Source organism: Gallus gallus, chromosome 4 (genome assembly GCF_016699485.2).
Source record: "Gallus gallus isolate bGalGal1 chromosome 4, bGalGal1.mat.broiler.GRCg7b, whole genome shotgun sequence".
NCBI lineage: Eukaryota > Metazoa > Chordata > Aves > Galliformes > Phasianidae > Gallus > Gallus gallus.
In genome coordinates, this window is record NC_052535.1 from 65,848,438 (window position 1) to 65,867,625 (window position 19,188).

General features: G+C 40.3%; 1 protein-coding gene across 18 annotated transcripts in view; it reads left to right on the top strand.

The window, feature by feature from the left end:
• The window catches only part of FRYL (FRY like transcription coactivator), a 158,403-nt gene that overhangs the window by 47,638 nt on the left and 91,577 nt on the right, over positions 1 to 19,188 (top strand). Inside the window, exon 1 of one of the 18 annotated variants that reach the window (XM_046941214.1) lies at positions 1,424 to 5,968. The exons of 15 other annotated variants lie outside the window; for them this stretch is intronic. In XM_046941214.1, the coding sequence (XP_046797170.1) occupies positions 5,821 to 5,968 (148 nt within the window). In that variant the 5' untranslated portion in view covers positions 1,424 to 5,820. Of the gene's footprint in view, positions 1 to 1,423; positions 5,969 to 9,159; positions 12,597 to 18,528; positions 18,563 to 19,188 lie in introns of those variants that run through there. 2 more of the 18 variants (XM_046941218.1, XM_040700255.2) reach the window with 2 other exon arrangements.

The window sequence follows — 19,188 nt, forward strand, 5'->3', positions numbered from 1 at the left end:
AAGTGTAAATATGAACTTCAAGAGGAAAAGGCCACTCTAGATCAAAAGAGGTACCCGTAACCTAAAGTATATAGGGCCACGCTGCTGTAAATGTGAGTTGTTTGAACTCTGACATTCCTAGTGCCTGTGCTGATGTCATGAGGAAAGCTTTACGTCTTTGGCTGTGTTCTGGGGAGAAAATAGAGAGAAATTTACTGAAACACAATTTTGGATAATAAACTGTCAGGCTGCAATAACAAGAAAATAGGTTGTTAGGGCATAGAGTTCCGTTGTTTTAACGGCTTAATATTGGAATATTAGTTATTAAGGTATTAAGGTATAGAAACAAATTGTATCATTGACTTTGTATTGATAAATCTTATTGGGCTAATCCAGGAACTATGGACTAATCAAGAGGTAAATACAGAGATGGTCAGAATGGTGAATTATTTATAACTGGAAAATGTTTCAGTACCGTTACAGAATTGGATTTTTTTTTATGACTCTTGAATTATTTACGTCAACCTTTAGACTTGGTGCCGTAAATGGGTATAGTTAAAAGCAAACAATATATGTAGGACAAATTTTCCTGATTTCAGAGTAAATACTGAATAAACAATACTTTAAAGCAGTGCTGGAAAAGAACAAGCATGTAATTGAAAACAAAAATCCTCACTCTTTACCTTTTCTCATTCTTCTCCGACGAATGAAGAATTTGATAATCTAAAGAGGAGAAAGAGTACTTTTTTGCACATTTACATAGCTTCAGTGGCATTCGTTGTTCAGTGGGCATTGGGATGATGCCCTCAGTAACATTCTTTAACTTGCGGTCAGGCAGTTGGACTGGATGATCTTTGAGGGTGGTTCCAACTGAGCTATTCTCAAGTGTATGTAGAAGTAGACTGCTCTGAGAGTTTGAGAAAAAACAAGACATTAAATAAATAAACCACACAACCTTTTGAGCTTCTAAAATATTTTGCTGTTGTTAAAAGCAGCAGTATTTTTAGGTTTCTTGCTTCAACTATCTGTTCAAGTTCTAGAAGTAGTTAATTGCTCAAACTGATTCTAGGAAAACATGACATAAATGACTCCTTTGCCCATTGGACACAGCTGCCATGTGGATTGGGGATATTTTCAACTTTCCTTAGGAAACACCTTTTGTAGCCTATTGCTACAGAGCAGAGTGCTGGTCCAGAAAGGTGTATTAGTGCCTCGAACACTTACAAGTCAATACTAACTGATTAATGGATATTACAAAGAAACGTTACATCACAACGTGTAAAGCAATGTAAGTAGCCCTATGAATTGTAGATTTTCTTCCTTGTTCATCATCCCTATGTTTTTACTGTTGAGCTAGAACTTAGAGGAAATCCTGATTTGAAGGACTTGTTTGTGAGGAGCTGGTGCATTTGGGTTTCTGTTCAATATCTGCTTAGCTGGTCTTAATGCAGAGCTGGTGTTAGGCTTAGGAAATAGAGCGTCTGACATCTCAGTGGAAACCTGTCTCTTTTCTCTCTTTGACATCTTGTTTGTGCCAGCTGTCAGCAGGACGCAGCAGTTGGGCCAAACATCACCAGATTTGTACTGTTCTTCAGCTACAAATGGGGTCTTGTCCTGGAAAAAAGACAGGCTGGCATCTGATGCTTCATTTTTATGACAGCAAAGAAGAGAAAGGAGGAAGCTAGCCCAGTTGTACTGAGATCTGGCTGAGCAGAGTTTCTTGGATGGCTGTTTGGGATACAAAAACTTGTGACATACTGAATAGGGATGTTAAGGTAGGCTCTTGTGTTGTTCTACTTGCAGGGATGTTCTTATCTTTTGAACTCTCTTGAGAGAAAAAAAAAAAAGGTAGAAAAAGAAATTTGCTGCCAGAAGTGCATGGGTAAGAGGAAAAAAAACATAAAATAAATACTTCAAGGTCTTTCTTCTTTTTTCTCTTCTTAAACAACTGTAAATTAAACAGACAAAAGCAACCAGAAAGCATGCTTGGATGCTGTAAGTATTCCTTTGCAGAACAGAAAACAAACTATATCCTAAACTAAAAAAAAAACAAACAAAGCCCAACAAAGCAAAACATGAAGTAAAGCAGTATGAGCAAGACCAGGTTTCATAAGTATGGTGAAAGGTAACCAGAAGGAAAGCGTTTTTACTCTTAGAAGTTTCCACAACATATGCCGGTTTAGTACTGTTCAAAGGATTATTTGGACATCTATAAGTACAGTATTTTTTGTCTTGAAGGGGGGTACTGTAACTGAGAAGCTGAAGTGTTCATCTTGAAGAGGGCACAGGCAGAAAGATGGCAAGCTGTCTTATCCAGTAGGGTAGAGGATGGCAGGACAGCTAAGGAGGGTGCAGATATATTTTTGGTAGCAACCCTTGTAGAAGTTCACTGTCTAAAATGTGTTGTAGGTTATGAAATAGACCACTGAGCATAAAGACTTTCTGAAGCATATTGAACTAAGGATGAATCTCACTGGTACTGAATCTCACTGTACCCGAATGCTGTCTTCCTCTAGTAAACTATGCTGGGCTTTGGTAGAGATTATGCAAGTTTTCAGAATGAAACATGCATGCACTGCTTATTCTGAAGACCTGAAGTGAAGAAATACTGCTTCCTTGGTTGATTTTAATGTAGGTACTGTTTTTCTAGGTATATTATTGTACTTTTTTAGTTCTTTCTCAAGGTTTATTATCTCTTCTTTACTTCTGTTAAGACCATTTACATTAGTTGTGCCAAGAAAAATGGTACCATATCCTTTGGAATAATTTGGTTTTATATTTACAGTTTTAAGGTTATTAAGACTGAGTGCCAACAAATGACAGTCAATATTGTATAGTTTTAGCTCTGTCAGAGCTGGTGGCCCAGAAAGGTGCTGAAGAGCACACCAATCTCTCATTTGTGCTGGACAGGATTTTCTCTGTTTCAGTCCTCAGGCATCCAATAGGCTGTCTTCATCACTTGGCTCCTGCCATTTAGATATTTGTAAGCACTGATAAGATTCCCCCTCAGCCTTCTCCATGCTGAACTGCCCCAGTTCTCTTAGCCTTTTCTCATGAGGGAGAAGCTCCAGGCTCCTCACCGTCACTGGGGCCCTCCTATGGACTCTTTAAAAGTTCCCTGTCTTGCTTGAGCTGGGGAGCCCAGAACTGGACACAGTACTCCCGGTGTGGCCCCACCAGGGCAGAGTAGAGGGGGAGGATCACTATCTTTGACCTACTGGCCGTGCTCTTTTTAATGCACCCCAAGGCACCATTGGCTCTCTTGGCCATAAGGGCACACTGATGGCTTATGGACCCACGCTTGTTGACCCATTGGCGTAAGAGAGCATAATAAGGTGTTGCACGTTCTCATATGTATCAATAGTTAGAAATATGTTTTTCTTTCGAGTTTCCTTTGTTTCTCTAACCTATCCCTCCTGTCATATGCAGCTGCTTTAGCAGGGTATTAGTAACAGATTTCTAGGGATTAAGCGTTGCTCCTCTCTGTGTTATTTCTGTGACGTAGCAGTGTGTAAGCCACATTGCTGATCAGACTGCTTCCTGCAGAAAGAACTAATCTCTGTTGTGGGTCTAGGGAGCTTCCAGTCAGTCCTGTAGCGAAGTAGATTTTTATGGTGTGACAAAAAGCATCTCAGTATTTTATGGTGATACCAGTATGTGCCCATTCAAACTTAAATACCATGTCAGTGAGGAAAAGATGAATGATGAGCTTTGGACATGGAACTCTAATTTCTAGGGCACTGGCCTATGGCGTAACTCAAGGGTGACCAAGGCTTGTTCCATTTCATGGCCTGAGTTGGTCCCGTTCCAGATGTCAGCACTGAAGCACTGTTAGTGGCACTATGGTCAGTCTCCAGGCCCTAATCCCTGCCGAAATCCGTGCTCACTGCAGCACGAACGATGTGTTGGCAGCCGCCAAGCACGACTTCTTTTCCTTCCCCTATGCTTGCTGTCCCCTGCAAGCAGAGTTGTTCTCATCTTATTAATGAAATCTGTACCTTACTACTTAAGAATGATTAATGAAGTAGTGTGTTTTCTTAGAGTACATACAGATTTTCCCTATGTGTCTCACATACTGATGAGGCTGAGGTTCAAAAGCTCTACCAGGAAAGACAATGTTTCCAGCACTGAATAGGAATATTCGGGCAACATGTTAAAACGTTTTTGGTAACAGTATAGCAGAACAAGGATGAAGCAAGCATTGCTCATTTTCAGGTATGCTAGTGTGTTTATATGTTACTGTTTAGGAGATGGGAGCGTTGCCTGGTGATCTGCACTACTTCTGGTCAGTAACCTGTGTGATGTTTTTTTCCTTCATGTAGCAGAAGTCAAGAGATTTCTGGGTTATATAATTGCATTTGTGATGTCCTCTGCTAAGAAATTCCACACTCTGTTTCTGAAGAGGGCAGCACCTTGCAGAATCTGTAAAGCAGAATCTTAGTAGTTACGTGGTTTTTTTCTGGTAGATTTCTTCTTTGTATGTTTGTACAAAACTGTAGTCTTCAATATATCACCCAAATATTGTTGCTGCCATTCATGGCCATTGGTATCAGAGCATATGGCTTGTATGGCTGGATGCTGAGTTACTTTTCAGGCCCCAGAACCTCACAGTATTCAAACAATTGCAGTTCTGAATGTAGCTGGGATTCAGCTGTCCTAACTCCTTACAGGGTGCTTTCTTTAAAATCTGGATTTAGATATAAACACGTTTATTCCTGTCTATCCTATGAAAGACTTCAGAATAGATGTTACCTGTCTCTTATTCTTTTTCTGATAGACTGTTTTCTGCTTTGTTGTTGTTGTTGTTTTTCCCCTGAGTCTTCCTACAAAAATGGGTAAGCAATGTAGGAAAAAGCATCACAACACTGTATAAACCATGTCACAAATGTAAATATGGGAACTTGTAAGAGGGAAAGGTGATGTTGTTTAAAATAAAAACTGAGTTTTCATTCACTCACACTGTCTCGAAAGCCCTGGGAAGTGTGTGCAGAAGAGGAGTGTTCAGTGCCCCTGGCCAGCAGTAAGGCACCACGATGCTCATGGCCAGCTGTAAGGTCCAGAATCCATCACTGTGACGTGGTAGGTAAGGGTGCCTCATACCCTGTTGCTGACTTCATGTCTCCTGGATGATTCTTAGGTTGTAAACTACATACAAATTCTGGATATGTTTTCAAAGCTGATGGTGATCACTGTGTCCATCCTGTTCCACCCCTGTAAGTCATTAGCGGTCATCATGGTTCTTTGTGCCCAGATCTGGGTGGATTGTCAAATTGCAGGTGGATGTGTTGGGGTCTCCATGACCTGCTCACTTGGGTGTCAATAGCACCAGCCACTCCGAGAGCCTTTTTCCCCCTGCTGTGAGCTTCTCTGTTACTTCCACACCCTCAGTTCATACTAACCTGAGCTTCTTGGTTGCAGTTCTCTGAGACCATGCACTTAGATGCTTTTTAGAGTTCTTAAGAATGTATTGAAACCAGATGAAAGCTGTTACTTTTGAGAAGGCAAACTACTTTCTGAAGTAAACTAGAAATGGGTAGGAAGTTATTAAGTAGAAACTGAGAAAGCTAGGAGAAAAGAGCATTTTCTTTTCCCTTTTAATTCCAATATAGTACAGCTAAAATCTTTTGAACAACCAGTTTAACCATGCATTTTGGAGCTCCATGGACAAGCATATGATATCCTATTTTTGTTTCAGATGTGACTAGCCTCCTCCCCAGGATCTGACAAAGAGGCTGCTAACTCTGAAAGCTTGGTGTGTTTACAGTGGCTAAGAATAGCACTGCACCACACTTGGTATTGTCTTCTCACAGAGGTCCAGTTCTAGCACTGGGTGCGGTTTGCATGCCATGTGAGAATTTACAGCTTGTCTTGTACTGTGCCCTTGCATCGTTACTTTCTCTGAAGACTCAATGCCCTGAAGCTGGTTGTCTGTTTTCTAAGAAGTTGCAGAACTGCAGATCCTTACTGGTTCAGTTTACTTTTATTTGTGGTAAGTGTTGAGAAATTTCTTCAGGAAATCCAGTAAGAGGTGTAAGTGTCTCATGCTTACTGATGTAAGATCTTTAAGTAGGGCTTCGTTAGAGCTCAGTGCTGCATTATGCTGTTACACCAAGACTTCAGAAGTGCACAGGGATGTCAAAACACAGTTGCTAATCATAGAAACAAAATAAGTTTGTATTAGCATCCCAGAGTACAGAGCTCGGTCATTGAGGTACCTCCTAATTTTCACATTCAACAAACCTGAAAATAAACATTCTAGAGCCTCCCCAGCTCTGCAATTGACTTTGCTGTTGTCCTGTGGAGTTCAGTGAATGAAAGGGAGTACATTTGGGAAACAAACACACCAAAGACTACAGCTAATTTGGAAACATTGACTTAAAAGTCTGGTGAGATCTGCACGTGTCATCTCAAGGAAATGTAAGCTGTGGAAATGTAAGCTGTAGTTTAAAAATAGCCGCCTTACGGACGTGCTGACTCTGGTCGTGTCGGAAACCAAAACCCAGCAAGTGTTGAATTTTCAGAAAAGCTGAAGTTTTCTGCCCTGCTGAAGTAATCTGCACTGCAGGGCAGAAGACTTTATTTAGGGACTTATGTTGTTGTTTTTTCCTCTTTCTTTTTGCTTCTCTTTGGATAGTTAGCTTGTTACGTAGGTGCACAAAATGTTGTATTTTTTTGTTTTTTCCTTCTCAGTGAACTTAGGAGAATATGCTGTTGTGTTGGTGTTTTTCTCCTTGACACGCTTGCATTAAGCTTAGCAGACTGCGTTAGTCTTCAGTGGCTTACTGCTCTTTTCAGCTTGTGGGTTCACCTGGAGGATTGCGAGGCAAAACTGACAGAACCAAATGGAGATGGATTGTTCTGTCCTGAAACTGATACTTGATGCATGAATCTTGGCCTAGCCCTGATTTGTGTATGCTGGAGCATGTTCTGCTGCTCAAATCTGTTGACTTGTGGCTTTTTTAAGCCTTGAGTGTATGTCTTGCACTTTGATTTTCAAATTATAACACAATATCAGAAATACTATTAAAATGTTGCTGGTTGCTTCGCTAGGCAGTTACTATAAAAATGGGAAAACGTTCTTTAAATGGACCCAGTCACGGCTAGTGTAATGTGTCTTCAAGCTTTGTAGAAGTAGTTTTCATGTTATTTACTAACATACTCTCATGGAGCAGTTGAAAAGAAAATCATATAGTTTCTTTATAGATTAAAAAGAAAACGTATGAGGCACGATATGAAGTTATTGGCTACTTTACAGCTGATACTCCAGAGTTGTTTTCCCAAATCACTTTTTACAACAAAGCTGCTAGTATTCATTACTTCTAGCATTAAGTCAGGAAAGGTATCAGATTGACATTAATGAGATTAATTGAGGGTAATGAGCATAATGAGGATAATGGGGAAAAGCCTTTTCCTCTTTCTACAAGGAGCTGGAATTGCTCTTTTCTCACAAGCAGGGAATGAGCAGGAGAAGTGAGGGGGATATAAAACCAACTACCTTGGGATGTGCAGGGCCAGGAAACTCCTTGCAAGTGCTGCTGGTTTCTGCCACTGCCCTGAAATCAGACCAGACACAGTTTGTAAAGCATTCTGTCATTGTTTTGTCTCAGTACAATGGATCAATAGGGTTTTTTAGTACCTGCTTCTAGATTGGGTTCATAGAGTGTGTTCTGTTTGTTTGTTTATTTAATATCTTTAGTACTGCAATTCACTTTCTTTAATACTGGAATTCTCTTTCCTTCTCTTTTTCCTATCCTGTCCTGACTGATTTATCTTCCCACTGCTGCCTTTACCTCCTCTATGCTTTATAATTTAACATCATTTTTTCCAAGCACTGATGGCATATATATTTTTTTTGTCCAGAGTCAGATCAGATTTAGCTCAGGATTTAGAGGCAGCTTTTCCAGTGATCACAGCATCAATATGTTTCCAGCCTTCAGTGTGAAAACCTGCAAAGGAAGAACCAGATTTCTCTGTTAGCAGCAAATGTTTCATTCTCTGCGCCCCTGCAGGCCGAACTCGCCATACTTACTGTATTGATGAGTAGAAAAGGTGTGGGTGAGAAAGGCAATGTGTGTAAGTTCACCTGCACGCTTCCCTCTCACTTGAGATGGTAGAAGCTGGCCATCCTTCTGAGATGCTCAAAAGGGAACTAGAAGAAACAAAACCAAAGCTGGGAAGCTTACATTTGCTCTGTGGGAATCTGCATCTGGAAACTTTATTTGAAAGAGGAAAGAATCTGTGAGTGGCAAAATGCTGGAGAACATTGATAGATGCTATAGGGTTATGCATACATGTTAGGTTCAAGTGGATACTTAGTTTTTGGGTTCCTACTGGTGAAGTTTGGTTAAATGCTGCAACCGTAACAATGAACTGTGGGATAGTATCCAAATATTCAGTTTTTACATCATTGAAAAAGTTCTAATTGCTTGTGTTTGTAGAGGAGCATTTGATGGTGTGAATAATAGGAATCAATGCCAGATAGCTTGAGATAGCTACCTGAGCTGACCTCCTTCCAATTGTCTTCTTGACTCCAAGAGTTGGAATGAAGGGAATAAGGACATGTCTGCAGGGCTTTCACAGGCTATGGCCTCTGCTGTTAAGTGTATGCGTAGTGCTGTCTAAAAGCCCTAAAACCACAACTGGTATGGCGATGAAACTGTGCTAATAGTTCACTTCAAAAGGTAGGGAATACTGATAGCTCAGACCTCTTGGGAGCTTGGTTTACATTTCCTTGAGGGCAGGTGGATCAGAAGAACCAAGATAACAAGCCAAAGTTGCACCATTCTGTCCCTGCTTCCCGTATTTAAAGGAAACTTGTGACCATTGCTTTTGTTGCAGTAATGATTTGAAATAAGACATAAACATGCGATGCAGCTCTTTTAAATGCCTTAAACACTTCTGCAGTTTAATCATGTGGGAATAGAATTGCTTCTTTGCATTGTCACTGGAGGTATGACTTACACTGGAGAAGCCCAGTATTAAGATACAGGAACAAGTATTAAAAAAATGGTAGGTTTTTTTTTTAATTACTATTATTATTCTTACTTTGTTACTGTTTTGAGAGAATACAAGGTTTGTAAATAAGTAGAACTTGATCAGTTATACATGCTGAGTTATTACAGTTTAATATTTTGAAGGAAACCGAGATACTAGGATATGTTCCTCACACAGCACTGGTGCACTGCCAGTGCCATTTGCATTCCTGCCACTGTGCTACCTCCATAGGCGGTGGTCTTGTTCTAGGCCAGGAGCAGATGGAAGAGACAAGACATACTATCTTATGCTTTATATATTTTTAAAGCTGATCTTACATGAAAACAACTTTCTGAGAGTGAAGATTGTTAAATTGGCAGTTATGAAGTATGCGATGAAATAATTTTGATGCCTTTCTGAGTGAAGGTTTCTGTGAAATTCAAAGTACTTTTTCTTTAATGGAAATGGTTTATCTGAGGAGGGTTTCTGTTCTGGCAGTTCCTCTAGAAAAGAAATGATATAAACTGCAGTTTTAGTACTCTGACACTTTAATGGTCAGGATTTCCTGATGTCATGCTGTAATCAAGAATGACTGGGCAAGACTTGAGACAATTTAGTTTAAGTCAATTTCCTCTTCCTCTGGACAAATCTCTGTGCTTTGTCATGTTTTTTTCACATTTTGCGTCTGTATGGTTTGCTCTCTTGGCATCCTATGCTATCCAACTTACCCACAAATATCTTCTTTTTCCTGTCCAATACTGGCTTGCATACATGGCCTGCCATAGAAGGCTCTGTAAAATGATTGGCATAGTGAGTTGTAATTCTTTGTGCGTGTGCTCGTAGCAATCTCTACCAGTATTTCCTGTCTAGGTTCTAGCTCTTATGATTTTAAAAAATGTAAATATGGTAAAATCAGTTTGACAGACATTCTAGTGATATTTTTTTCTGGTTTTGTTTGTTAGATTTTCAGTTCCTTCCTTCCAGAGATAACTACTTGTATCATAGGCCTCTTTCATTCTCCCCTGCCATCTCCTGCCAATTAGAATTACGTAGTGTGGGAGGTCAGCTGAGCTGCAGCAGGGGTCTTTGAGACTGCAGCTTGTAGGAGTCTTTGCAGCTCTCCGGTCTGGTGCTCTCGGTGGGCAGGCTTTGAAAGCCTGAGAACAGCTGCTGTTCCACTCCTGACTGGCTGCCCTAGAGGTCCAGGTGCTCTCCTCATGCCAGAGCTGACCTCTTTTTCAGCCATGATATTTCTTAAGAAAATTACTTCTGTTTTCTACCTTCCATAGGTAGAAAATACCTGCACATCTGATTCGGATGCTTGTAAGTAATATATGTGACTCTTCTTCCTGTTGAATCACAATCCCATATTTGCCGTATGAGGATAACACGTGTTACTTTGCTACTAACTTTAAAGAACTGTGGTGCTGTTTGTTTTTTTTTACCTGAAGGAAAGCTTTCCTTGGGGCTAAACACTCAAACTTGTCTTATGCAATTGTGCTGCATTCCACAAATCAGAGAGGTTTAGAAAGAAGGTTTAGCTGTGTTGCTGCTTCTCATCTCTGTGCAAAGGTAAGGGGAATGACTAGCACAGTCCTTGCAAAGAAGTGGCAAAATCAGCAGCATTTACTTGGGGAGGACACTAGTCCAGTTTCTCTCTTCTCATGTATCTAAATTTAAGCAAAAGAAGTACTTAAAAATAATTTTTCCAATTTGATCTTTGTAATTTATTTTGTCTTCTCATGCTCTGGAGTTTTGGGAAAGAAATAACCATTCTGCTTTGAGACTTCTCAGCATAAGCTGGGAAAGAGACTGCAGGAGATGAAGTCCAGTACAGGAAACAGAATATTTGCTGGTTAGAATTTGCTCAGACTTTAAAGCAAGTAGGCAAGAAGAATTTCTTGTTTTCCTCAGCATGCTTCCCCAAAGGCTGTCTGTAAATCAGTACAAAAAGGGCAGAAAGCTGCTATGGGGCAGAGAATACAGCAACAACTCTCCAGAAGATGTTGGTGAGAACGAGTTTAGAAGGGGGAGGGAGAGCTTCTGTGATCTGTGTGTGTTTGACCCACAGGAGGCTGACTTAATGCATCTCAGACCATGGTCACAGATGTGGAAAGAGTAGGAGAATTTTTCTTAACTTAAACTTATTTTTATAAAGAAAAGCAGCACCTGGGAATTTGAAGGAATATTTTGATTTCTGTTCTCCTCTCTCCCTTTTTGGAGACTGTTTCATTGGGTTTCTAGACAACATTATGCCAAATGAAAATCTAAAAACTACATTTTCTAAATTAAATTGTCAGAGGTTTTAACAGTAGTGGAGAAAAAGACTACTTTGGAACAGCCAAGCTGCCTAATTGCGAAGAACTTCAAGCATGAGGGCCATCGGTAGCAGCTTGTATCTGCTAAGGGGTCGCAATCTGTCGCAGGTAGCAGAAAGCTAGATGTTGCCTTACCAGGACTTTATGCCTTAGAATTTCAGCTGTGTCTGTGTTGGCTTGGAGTAATATTCCTATTGCAGTTTACTAGTAGAACAGTCTGTTTTGAGGAAAGTTAAGATAAAAATTTCTTGCAGGTGTTTTCAGAGGCTGCAGGCAGAAAGCGAGGCTTATGTGAATACCTGTAGCTACAACACTGACGGCTATTCTTTCGGCTGAGTCAGTTTTTCGTAGAAGTAGAAAAATGGCTTACATGGTGAAACTTGAGAAGATTGCTGTGAGGTTTTTGTTTTGTGTTCTTTGAGTCCACTTGAAAACTCAGCTGTCATGGTATCGGTTTCCACAATACACTCAAAAAACTTTCCCTATTCCCCCCCCAGGACATCCTTTTCGTTTTAGTCATATGCTTAGTTAGCAACTGCTGGAAATAAATGCATCTTCCATTGATTGATGTAAAATAGATGTATGTTTCTTTTTTCCTGACTCTGGCTGGGATATCTGAAGCTCCTTAGATAAACTGTCAGTAGGGAAATATTTTTTACTGCAGAGGTAAAAGTGCAAGTCCTGATTTGGAAGTGGAGGGGAAGTTATCAATATATGTATAACTTCCTGTCGCTGAAAGATTTGACTTGGATTTACAGGCATTACACTAGCTGTATGGCTGGACTCACCAAGCTCCCTTGAGAACTGGAAGTGATTTAAATTAGTATGTGTGTATATTTTACGTGTCTGGAATTTCTTCTCTTCCCCTTTGCTGTAATCTGTTATCACAAGTAATGTTTTGCAGGTAAATGGGTGTTGGTGAAATAAATGGAGACAGCCAGATAAGTTCAGCATGACGCCCGGTGGATCACTATATCTAGCTCAGGGCCACTTTCCCTCTACCTGGAAGGCAGCTGGCTTCTCTACACTGTGCTGCACAGTATTTCTCATCCTTGACAGATGCAGAGGCTTTCTGCTGCAGTGCCCGACTGGAGCCAGCTTCAGGCTGTGTGATGCTGCTGAACGGAGGAGCCGCCCAGTGCCGCGTGTGCGAATGTGCTGGCTGTGCGTGAGGTCAGCTGGGGCTCAGTGCAGCTGGAGCTAATAGGTCAAGATATCCAGCTTGGGAACAGGCTGCATGCAGTAGCACTAGTGGTGCATGTTTGGACAAAAGCTGAGGAAGCACCCATGGCTGTTCTTGCAGCGTCACATGCTTGTGTAACCCAGGTAAACTGGCTGGATACCCACTGCATCCTCCCCTTGCCACTCTGCAAGCAATTCTATGCGACCTAAGTGAATATATGACTGACAGATCATTTAACATATGCTTCAGACTTTTTAATTAATGTTATTTTGTAGTGTCCCCTCATAACTTAATTTTTGCTTTTTATTTACTGAGTTCTGAAATAGCACCTCCCTTGAGGGTGTACTGTATTTCTTTTGTCAGCAATTTTTGATTGGTTTTAGAATGGCTCTTTCTTTATACTCAATCTGTAGACCAGAGGTTAAAGTTTGGAAAGTGCATTTTTATTAGAGAAGTATATGTTCAAGTTATTTGTCTTCAGAAAAACGTTTGCCATTTCTTTTATTCAAATAATGAAGCATGTTCATGGAAGATTTATTTTCACTGCTATGAGTAAGGATGCTTTGGAAATGGAAACTTGATGGTACAAAAGAATTGGAGAATCCAAGAAAAAAATGATAAGGTTTTTTAATACGTTGCTGTAGAGAACAGACACGGGAGACTTAATTTTTTGGCTCTGCTCATGAAGTGTTGGGTGATTATTGGGCAGATCAGATTGTCTCTATTGAGCATCAGTGTCCTTATTAGGAAAGAAGTGGTTTCCCTAGTTAAGTGAATGAAGAGTTGTTGCTATGAAGCACTCTTAATATTCTTTATGGATATCTTTCCATGTATATTAATTTCACTTCTGTGAGGTAGAGTGAGATAGTCTAGATGTTTATCAGAGCATAAGGCAAAAAGTTTAATTAAAATGCTGGTAAGTAAAAATGCAGATAATATTTTCCATCTTTTGAAATTTTCATATTGTCAGTTGGACTTTCAAACCCTCTTCTCAGCAAGTATCACAGGAAGCCTAAAGTAGCTGTGATACTATCTGTGCTGTGAAAATAATAATAAAAAGATGAATCATTAAGTGTAAGCTGCATAAAATGGTTTACTACCTTAGCAATGAGCTAAACGTAGCAACCAAGTACATAATCCGTTTGATGAGAATGATGGAGGCCTTCTCGAAAGTGTGTTGAGTATTCTTATTTTATAACTGTATACTGTATTTAAGATAAATAAAAGTAACTTTAGACATACTTGCAGCCATCGTGAAAGGGGAGAGATACTTGGTAGAAGTTCTGCTTTACTCCAACCAAACATTCCAGCTTTCTGAGAAGCAAGAGCAACTCAAGTAGAGCAAATTTCAGGTAGATGATTGAGTCACCTTGTGCTATTTAAAGCAAATAAGGAAGGTCATCACTTAACTAAGTGGAAAGCAGTGCAAAAAAAGAGTACAAAACCTAAAAAGCGTTGTATATTAGCTGTGAAATCAGTTGTGCTCCTACACTGCCACAGGTTGATGTGCATGAGTTACCTTGGGCACCTGCTTGGTATGTGCGAGTCCTGAATAACCTCATTGGTGTATATGAGACCCCATTTATATCCTCCGCCACTTGATGTGTTTGGACTATACAAAGAGAAGCAGGATGATAAAAATACCATTCTTTAATATCAACTTCGGCATTAAGTAAACTTTCATAGGTCTGGATGCTTGTGTTTACCACGAAGAAATTTTGTTACTAATTTAACATCCATCAGCATGTGTTGCCTTTTGACCTAGGAGTGCGTTGTCTGTCTAATTATCCTTTGTATTGTTTTACTGTTCCTTGAAACTATCCAAACAATTTGGCGTGTCCCTAGCAACCAAACAATACTGTTTAACAGATATTTCCTACAGCTCTTCAGGGGCACTTGCTTCCAAATTTCCCACGTAGCACTGGCTCACATTGGAACAAACAAACAGGATATTGTTTCAAGTGAATAGCACCCAGTGTTTCAAGCAGTTTATGAAAGTAGTTTCTTGTTATCAGACTGTTGCGAGTGGTATGGTTTTTGGTTCCAGATTTTGTCTGAAGTGCTGCAGACTGTTCCTTAGTTTTAAGCTTCAAAACAATGTTTGAAACTTCAGTTTTCTCAGGCAACAACAAATAATGCTTGGGTGGCAGGGAAGAGGAGAAAGAAAATATTTGATCCTACCCTGTAATGAGATTTCTCTATTAAATATGCTGTTTAAAATCCACACAGATCCTTTTCAGAATGTTATCAATTGCAAGTTCATGAATCCCGCTGAATGTAATTATACCAGATAATCGTGTCGTTTGACCTAGTTAAGAAATCTAATAGATTTTGACTTAAAAGTTTTAAAGAACTACTGTGTATATATCCTTTTATTAAACACAAATCAACTCCCTCCCTGTTTTCCTTCCTTTGTATTTTTTCCCTGTTTATGTTAAGCTAACTTACTGGTTTTACATAGCAGTTAAAACCACAACCACTGTCATATACAGAGCAGGAGTTATGAGGAGTCCTCAGCAAGTTCACAGATTAAAGTAAATCCTAGTCTTTTATCCAGCTATTTGAGTATGCCGGTGCTTCAACAAATCTACTGTATGTCTAACTTTCTCATGGCACTGTTTGTAATTGCATCAATTTGACTTTTTTTTTTTTTTTTTTTTGGTGGGAAGTGGGGATTCATTATCAATTGAAAGATTTGTGCATGTGAATCCAGCACTGATTCAGTAGCAGTACTGCAGGTATCTGGCTTTGCTCGCCTTACATCTGGTTTTAGATCAACCTAAATGGTCTTGGGACCTCATCCTGAGCAAGAGATGCTGTTTTGTATTTTTGAAAATTAATGTGTTGAAGTCAGTGAGATAAGACATCAGTGACTTGAACGTGCTGGGAAGAGTCCAGTGGAGGGCTACCAAGATGATGCAGGGCTTGCAGCAGTGGCTCCTATGAGGAGTAGCTGAAAGCTGAGCCTGCTCAGCATGGGGAAATATCGATGTCCATAGATATCTAAAGGGAGAGTGCAAAGAGGGGTAGAGCCAGGCTCTTTTCAGCGGTACTTAGTGCCAGGGAAAGAGGCAATGGGCACAAACTGGCACAGGCTGCACAAAAGCTGAGGGGTCTTCTCCTTGGAGATCTCCAAATGCTGCATGTGCATGGGCCTGGACACCCTGCTCTGAGTGTCCCTGCTTGATCAGGGTTTGAGCCAGATGTACCCGGAGGAGATTCTGTGGCCTCTTCTTGAGAATTAGTTGACTTTTGTGTGGTGCAGAGTAAATAAAGTACTGTGAGGATGATCAGATCTCAGCTTTTTCCAGATTCTTTAGTGGCAGGGGCTTTTTAAGGTCGTCTTTTAACAGCTGGTTACAGAAGTGTATTTTGTAAATACACTTTTAAGACTTGCCTACACAGAACAAAGTTAGAGATTTGTGGGTTAAGAAGTATGTTACTCTCACTCAGTTTTCATGCAGAGGCACAAAGTTCCAGCTCTTGTCAAGGAACGTGGGCTGGACAGCAGTGATGGCGATGGCTGCCAAGCCCTCTGCCTGGTTGTTTGGGCATCGTGGCATGCTCCAGTAGGCAAGGCTAGAAGGAGCCGAAGCAGCTGCTTCAGTAACTTCTTTCTGACCAGATGCAGCTAGCAATGCTCAAGGGATGGTTTGCAGTTCTCCCATTTCTTTTAGTTTCCATATGTGATTTAAAACAATGAGGTCCATAAAGTCACTGTTGGGTAGAACAAAGCCTTGGCTTTCTTATAAACACTCATATTTAGAATAGAAGGAACTGCTTACCTAGGAATATGTAGTGTCTGTTGGATACTTTAGCTTTTAGGCACATTAGTACCTGAAACTTTTAGTTTACTTGTCTTTACAAGCCTTCAGATCTTTCCAATTTAGACACTTTACAAAAACAAAAAAAATTTTATTTTACGTTTGATGAATATGGAAGGAGAGTTGTTCAAAATCGCTGTGTGTTGGAACATCTTTCTGTTTTGTAAAGCTTAGAAACTTGGTGTTTCTGTTTGAGACCAGCTGAGGTTAGGAAGGATACATTCCTCCATTTCTCTTTTTCTGTCCTCATGTCTTTGTGCTTTCACTCTTGACCCACAACATACTTGTTTCATTTCCTTTGCTGCCTTGGGAAGCACAGGGGTCTAAGAATGGCATGAACATGCCGGTTGGAGGAAGCACAGAGTGCTTGCAGGGAAACAAACTGGGCTTGCTTTGTTATGAGGTGTTTAAGCCCTGTGCTAATGGGTAAGTGGCATAAGAAAAGAGTTTTCCTTTCAAGTTAGGTTTTTGGATTATTGTCTTTCTTTGTTGCAGGCACTTTGGTCTCTTCCCAAAAACCTTGGTGTACTTTGCTGTAGTGACTTTCTATCGTGGGGATCTGGAGCCTGGCAGCACTTTCTAGCTCTTGTTGCCTGCATTGTGTGGCACATATACTTCAGTGTCTTCTGTTACCAAGGCTGAAAAGTTAGATGAAAGCCTTACAGGATGTTCTGAAGCACATTATGGCATGTGGCAGGTGTGCTTGTGTGCTGGGGGTATTGGCACATCACCTGCTCTGCCCCCCGATTACTGGCAACTCGGCTGTGTGATTTTGGCATTTCCTTCCCATCTGTAAGAGGGCATATGGTGGTTTATATATGGGAAAACATACATATTGCTCAAACTGTGCTGCTTATCTATGCTTAACAATGATGGTTTGAGCAGCAAATCTGTGCTAGAAAAATACTTAGAGGAAAAACACAGATCATACATACTAACAAGCTTAAGCAAAGGAACTTTCCTATTTCATTAGAGACTGAGGTAATTGGGACCATTCGTGCATTTCACTTCATGCTGAATTGTCAGCTTTAGTAATGCATTCAATACATGGATACTTTCTGTGGAAGTTGAGGAAATCTGCATTATGTCAAATGTAACTTTCTGAAGTTACAGAAGAAATTTTGAGAGGTTTAGAGGCAAACTTGGGAAGGCTTTAAGCAAAGGACTCTTTAAGAGTTGGTTTCCATGATAACGGGTATTTTCACAGGTGAGATGAAGAATGAAGAAGTGTTGGGTGAAAGTTGTGGATAATATTTAGCACATAGGAATCGCACAAATTGAAAACTAATGAAAATTTTGAAAATTAAGAAAAATTGGTAAAGTGCATCTCAACACCTTTTTAATCACGGAAAGCCTACAGAGCCTTACCTGGGCAAAATACAATAAGTAATAAGGTAAAACAGACGCCCTGTACAACCATCATAGGAAAAGAAAATGCTAGTATGAATAGGAAACACAGAACTATAGGAGTTGAGGGGGACCTCTGGAGCTCATCTCGTCCAGCCCCTTTGCTTAAGCAGGTTCCTTTCCTTCGGTAGGTCACACAGGGAATTCTCAGTATCACAAGAAGTCTTAGTATCAATTTCTAGTATTTAAAAAAACTTAATAAGCCAATGAGTATTTTGATTTTGTGTATGCAATATGAGAATTATTATTGTTTCCCCTAATTGTCATGGATGAATTAAGCACTTTGAACAGTGAGTTGTAATACCTGATTTTTGATACTGCGAGTCATGTCAGACAGTAGCTGTAGTAATAGCAAAGAAATGCTTCCAAGTGCTTAGAGAGGAAAAGTGAAATTTAAAGTGGGTAAATATGCAATCTTAGCCTATGACAATTTCAGTAGATGAGTGAAAGCTCTGTTTGAGAGAGAGAGAGAGAGACTAATATGTTGATCAGTTCTTTAATATGGCTGGTAGGGACAGGTCTTCAAGATCTTCTGTTAGAGGGATGTTTCAGCTGAAATAGAGTTAATTATTTTCCTAGTACGATGCTGTGTTTAGGATTTAGGATGAGAATAATGTTGGTAGCACACCGATGTTTTAGTTGTTGCTGAGCAGTGCTTACACAGAGCTAAGGTTGTTTCAGCTTCTTGTGCTGCTCTGCCAGCAAGGAGCTGGGGGGGGCACAAAGGGCTGGGAGGGGACAGCAGTGGGACAGCTGACCCAGACTGGCCAAAGGCACGTCCTGTACCAACTGGCGTCATGCTGAGAAAAAACTGGCTGGGGGGAGGAGGCTGCTGCTGCTGCTCAGTGCCTGGCTGAGCATCGGACAGCAGGGAGCTGGTGAGCAATTGTGTTGTGCATAATTTGTTCTGTATATTCTATTATTGCTGTTGTTATTATTATTACTATTATGGTTTCTCTTCCCTTTCTGTTTTTGTCTCAACCCGTAAGTCTTACCTTTTTCCATTTCTTTCTGCTGTCCCACTTTGGTGGGGCTGGGTGTGAGCAAACTACTTTGTGCTGCTTAGCCACTGGCTGGGTTAAACCACAGCAAGAGTGGAGAAAAATAGTGAGTGTGACACTCAACTTGCATTATTTCTGGAAAAATCAAACTGCAGACAGAAGTTGCAAAGAGGCATTTCTTGTAGACCCAGTCGAACCTTGAACTTGGATGGTTTATGAACGTCACCTCAAGAAGATGCGTCTCATAAGACAGGGAGGTGGTCCTACAAATTGAACTGAATTGAGCCATACGTGAACTGAAGACACTGTATATGCAAGTCTGTATATTTTATCACGGTCATCAACCAGTTATGTTCAGAATGAGGCTGTTCACACACCTTGAGGCAATTTTGCATTTTATCAGTAATAAAGAGTTAATGCTGTACTCCCTTATCTAACCTTAGAGTGGAATTTCCTATCAAATGCAAAGTAACAGTTGAAAAAGACTTCTGGACATTTCCATC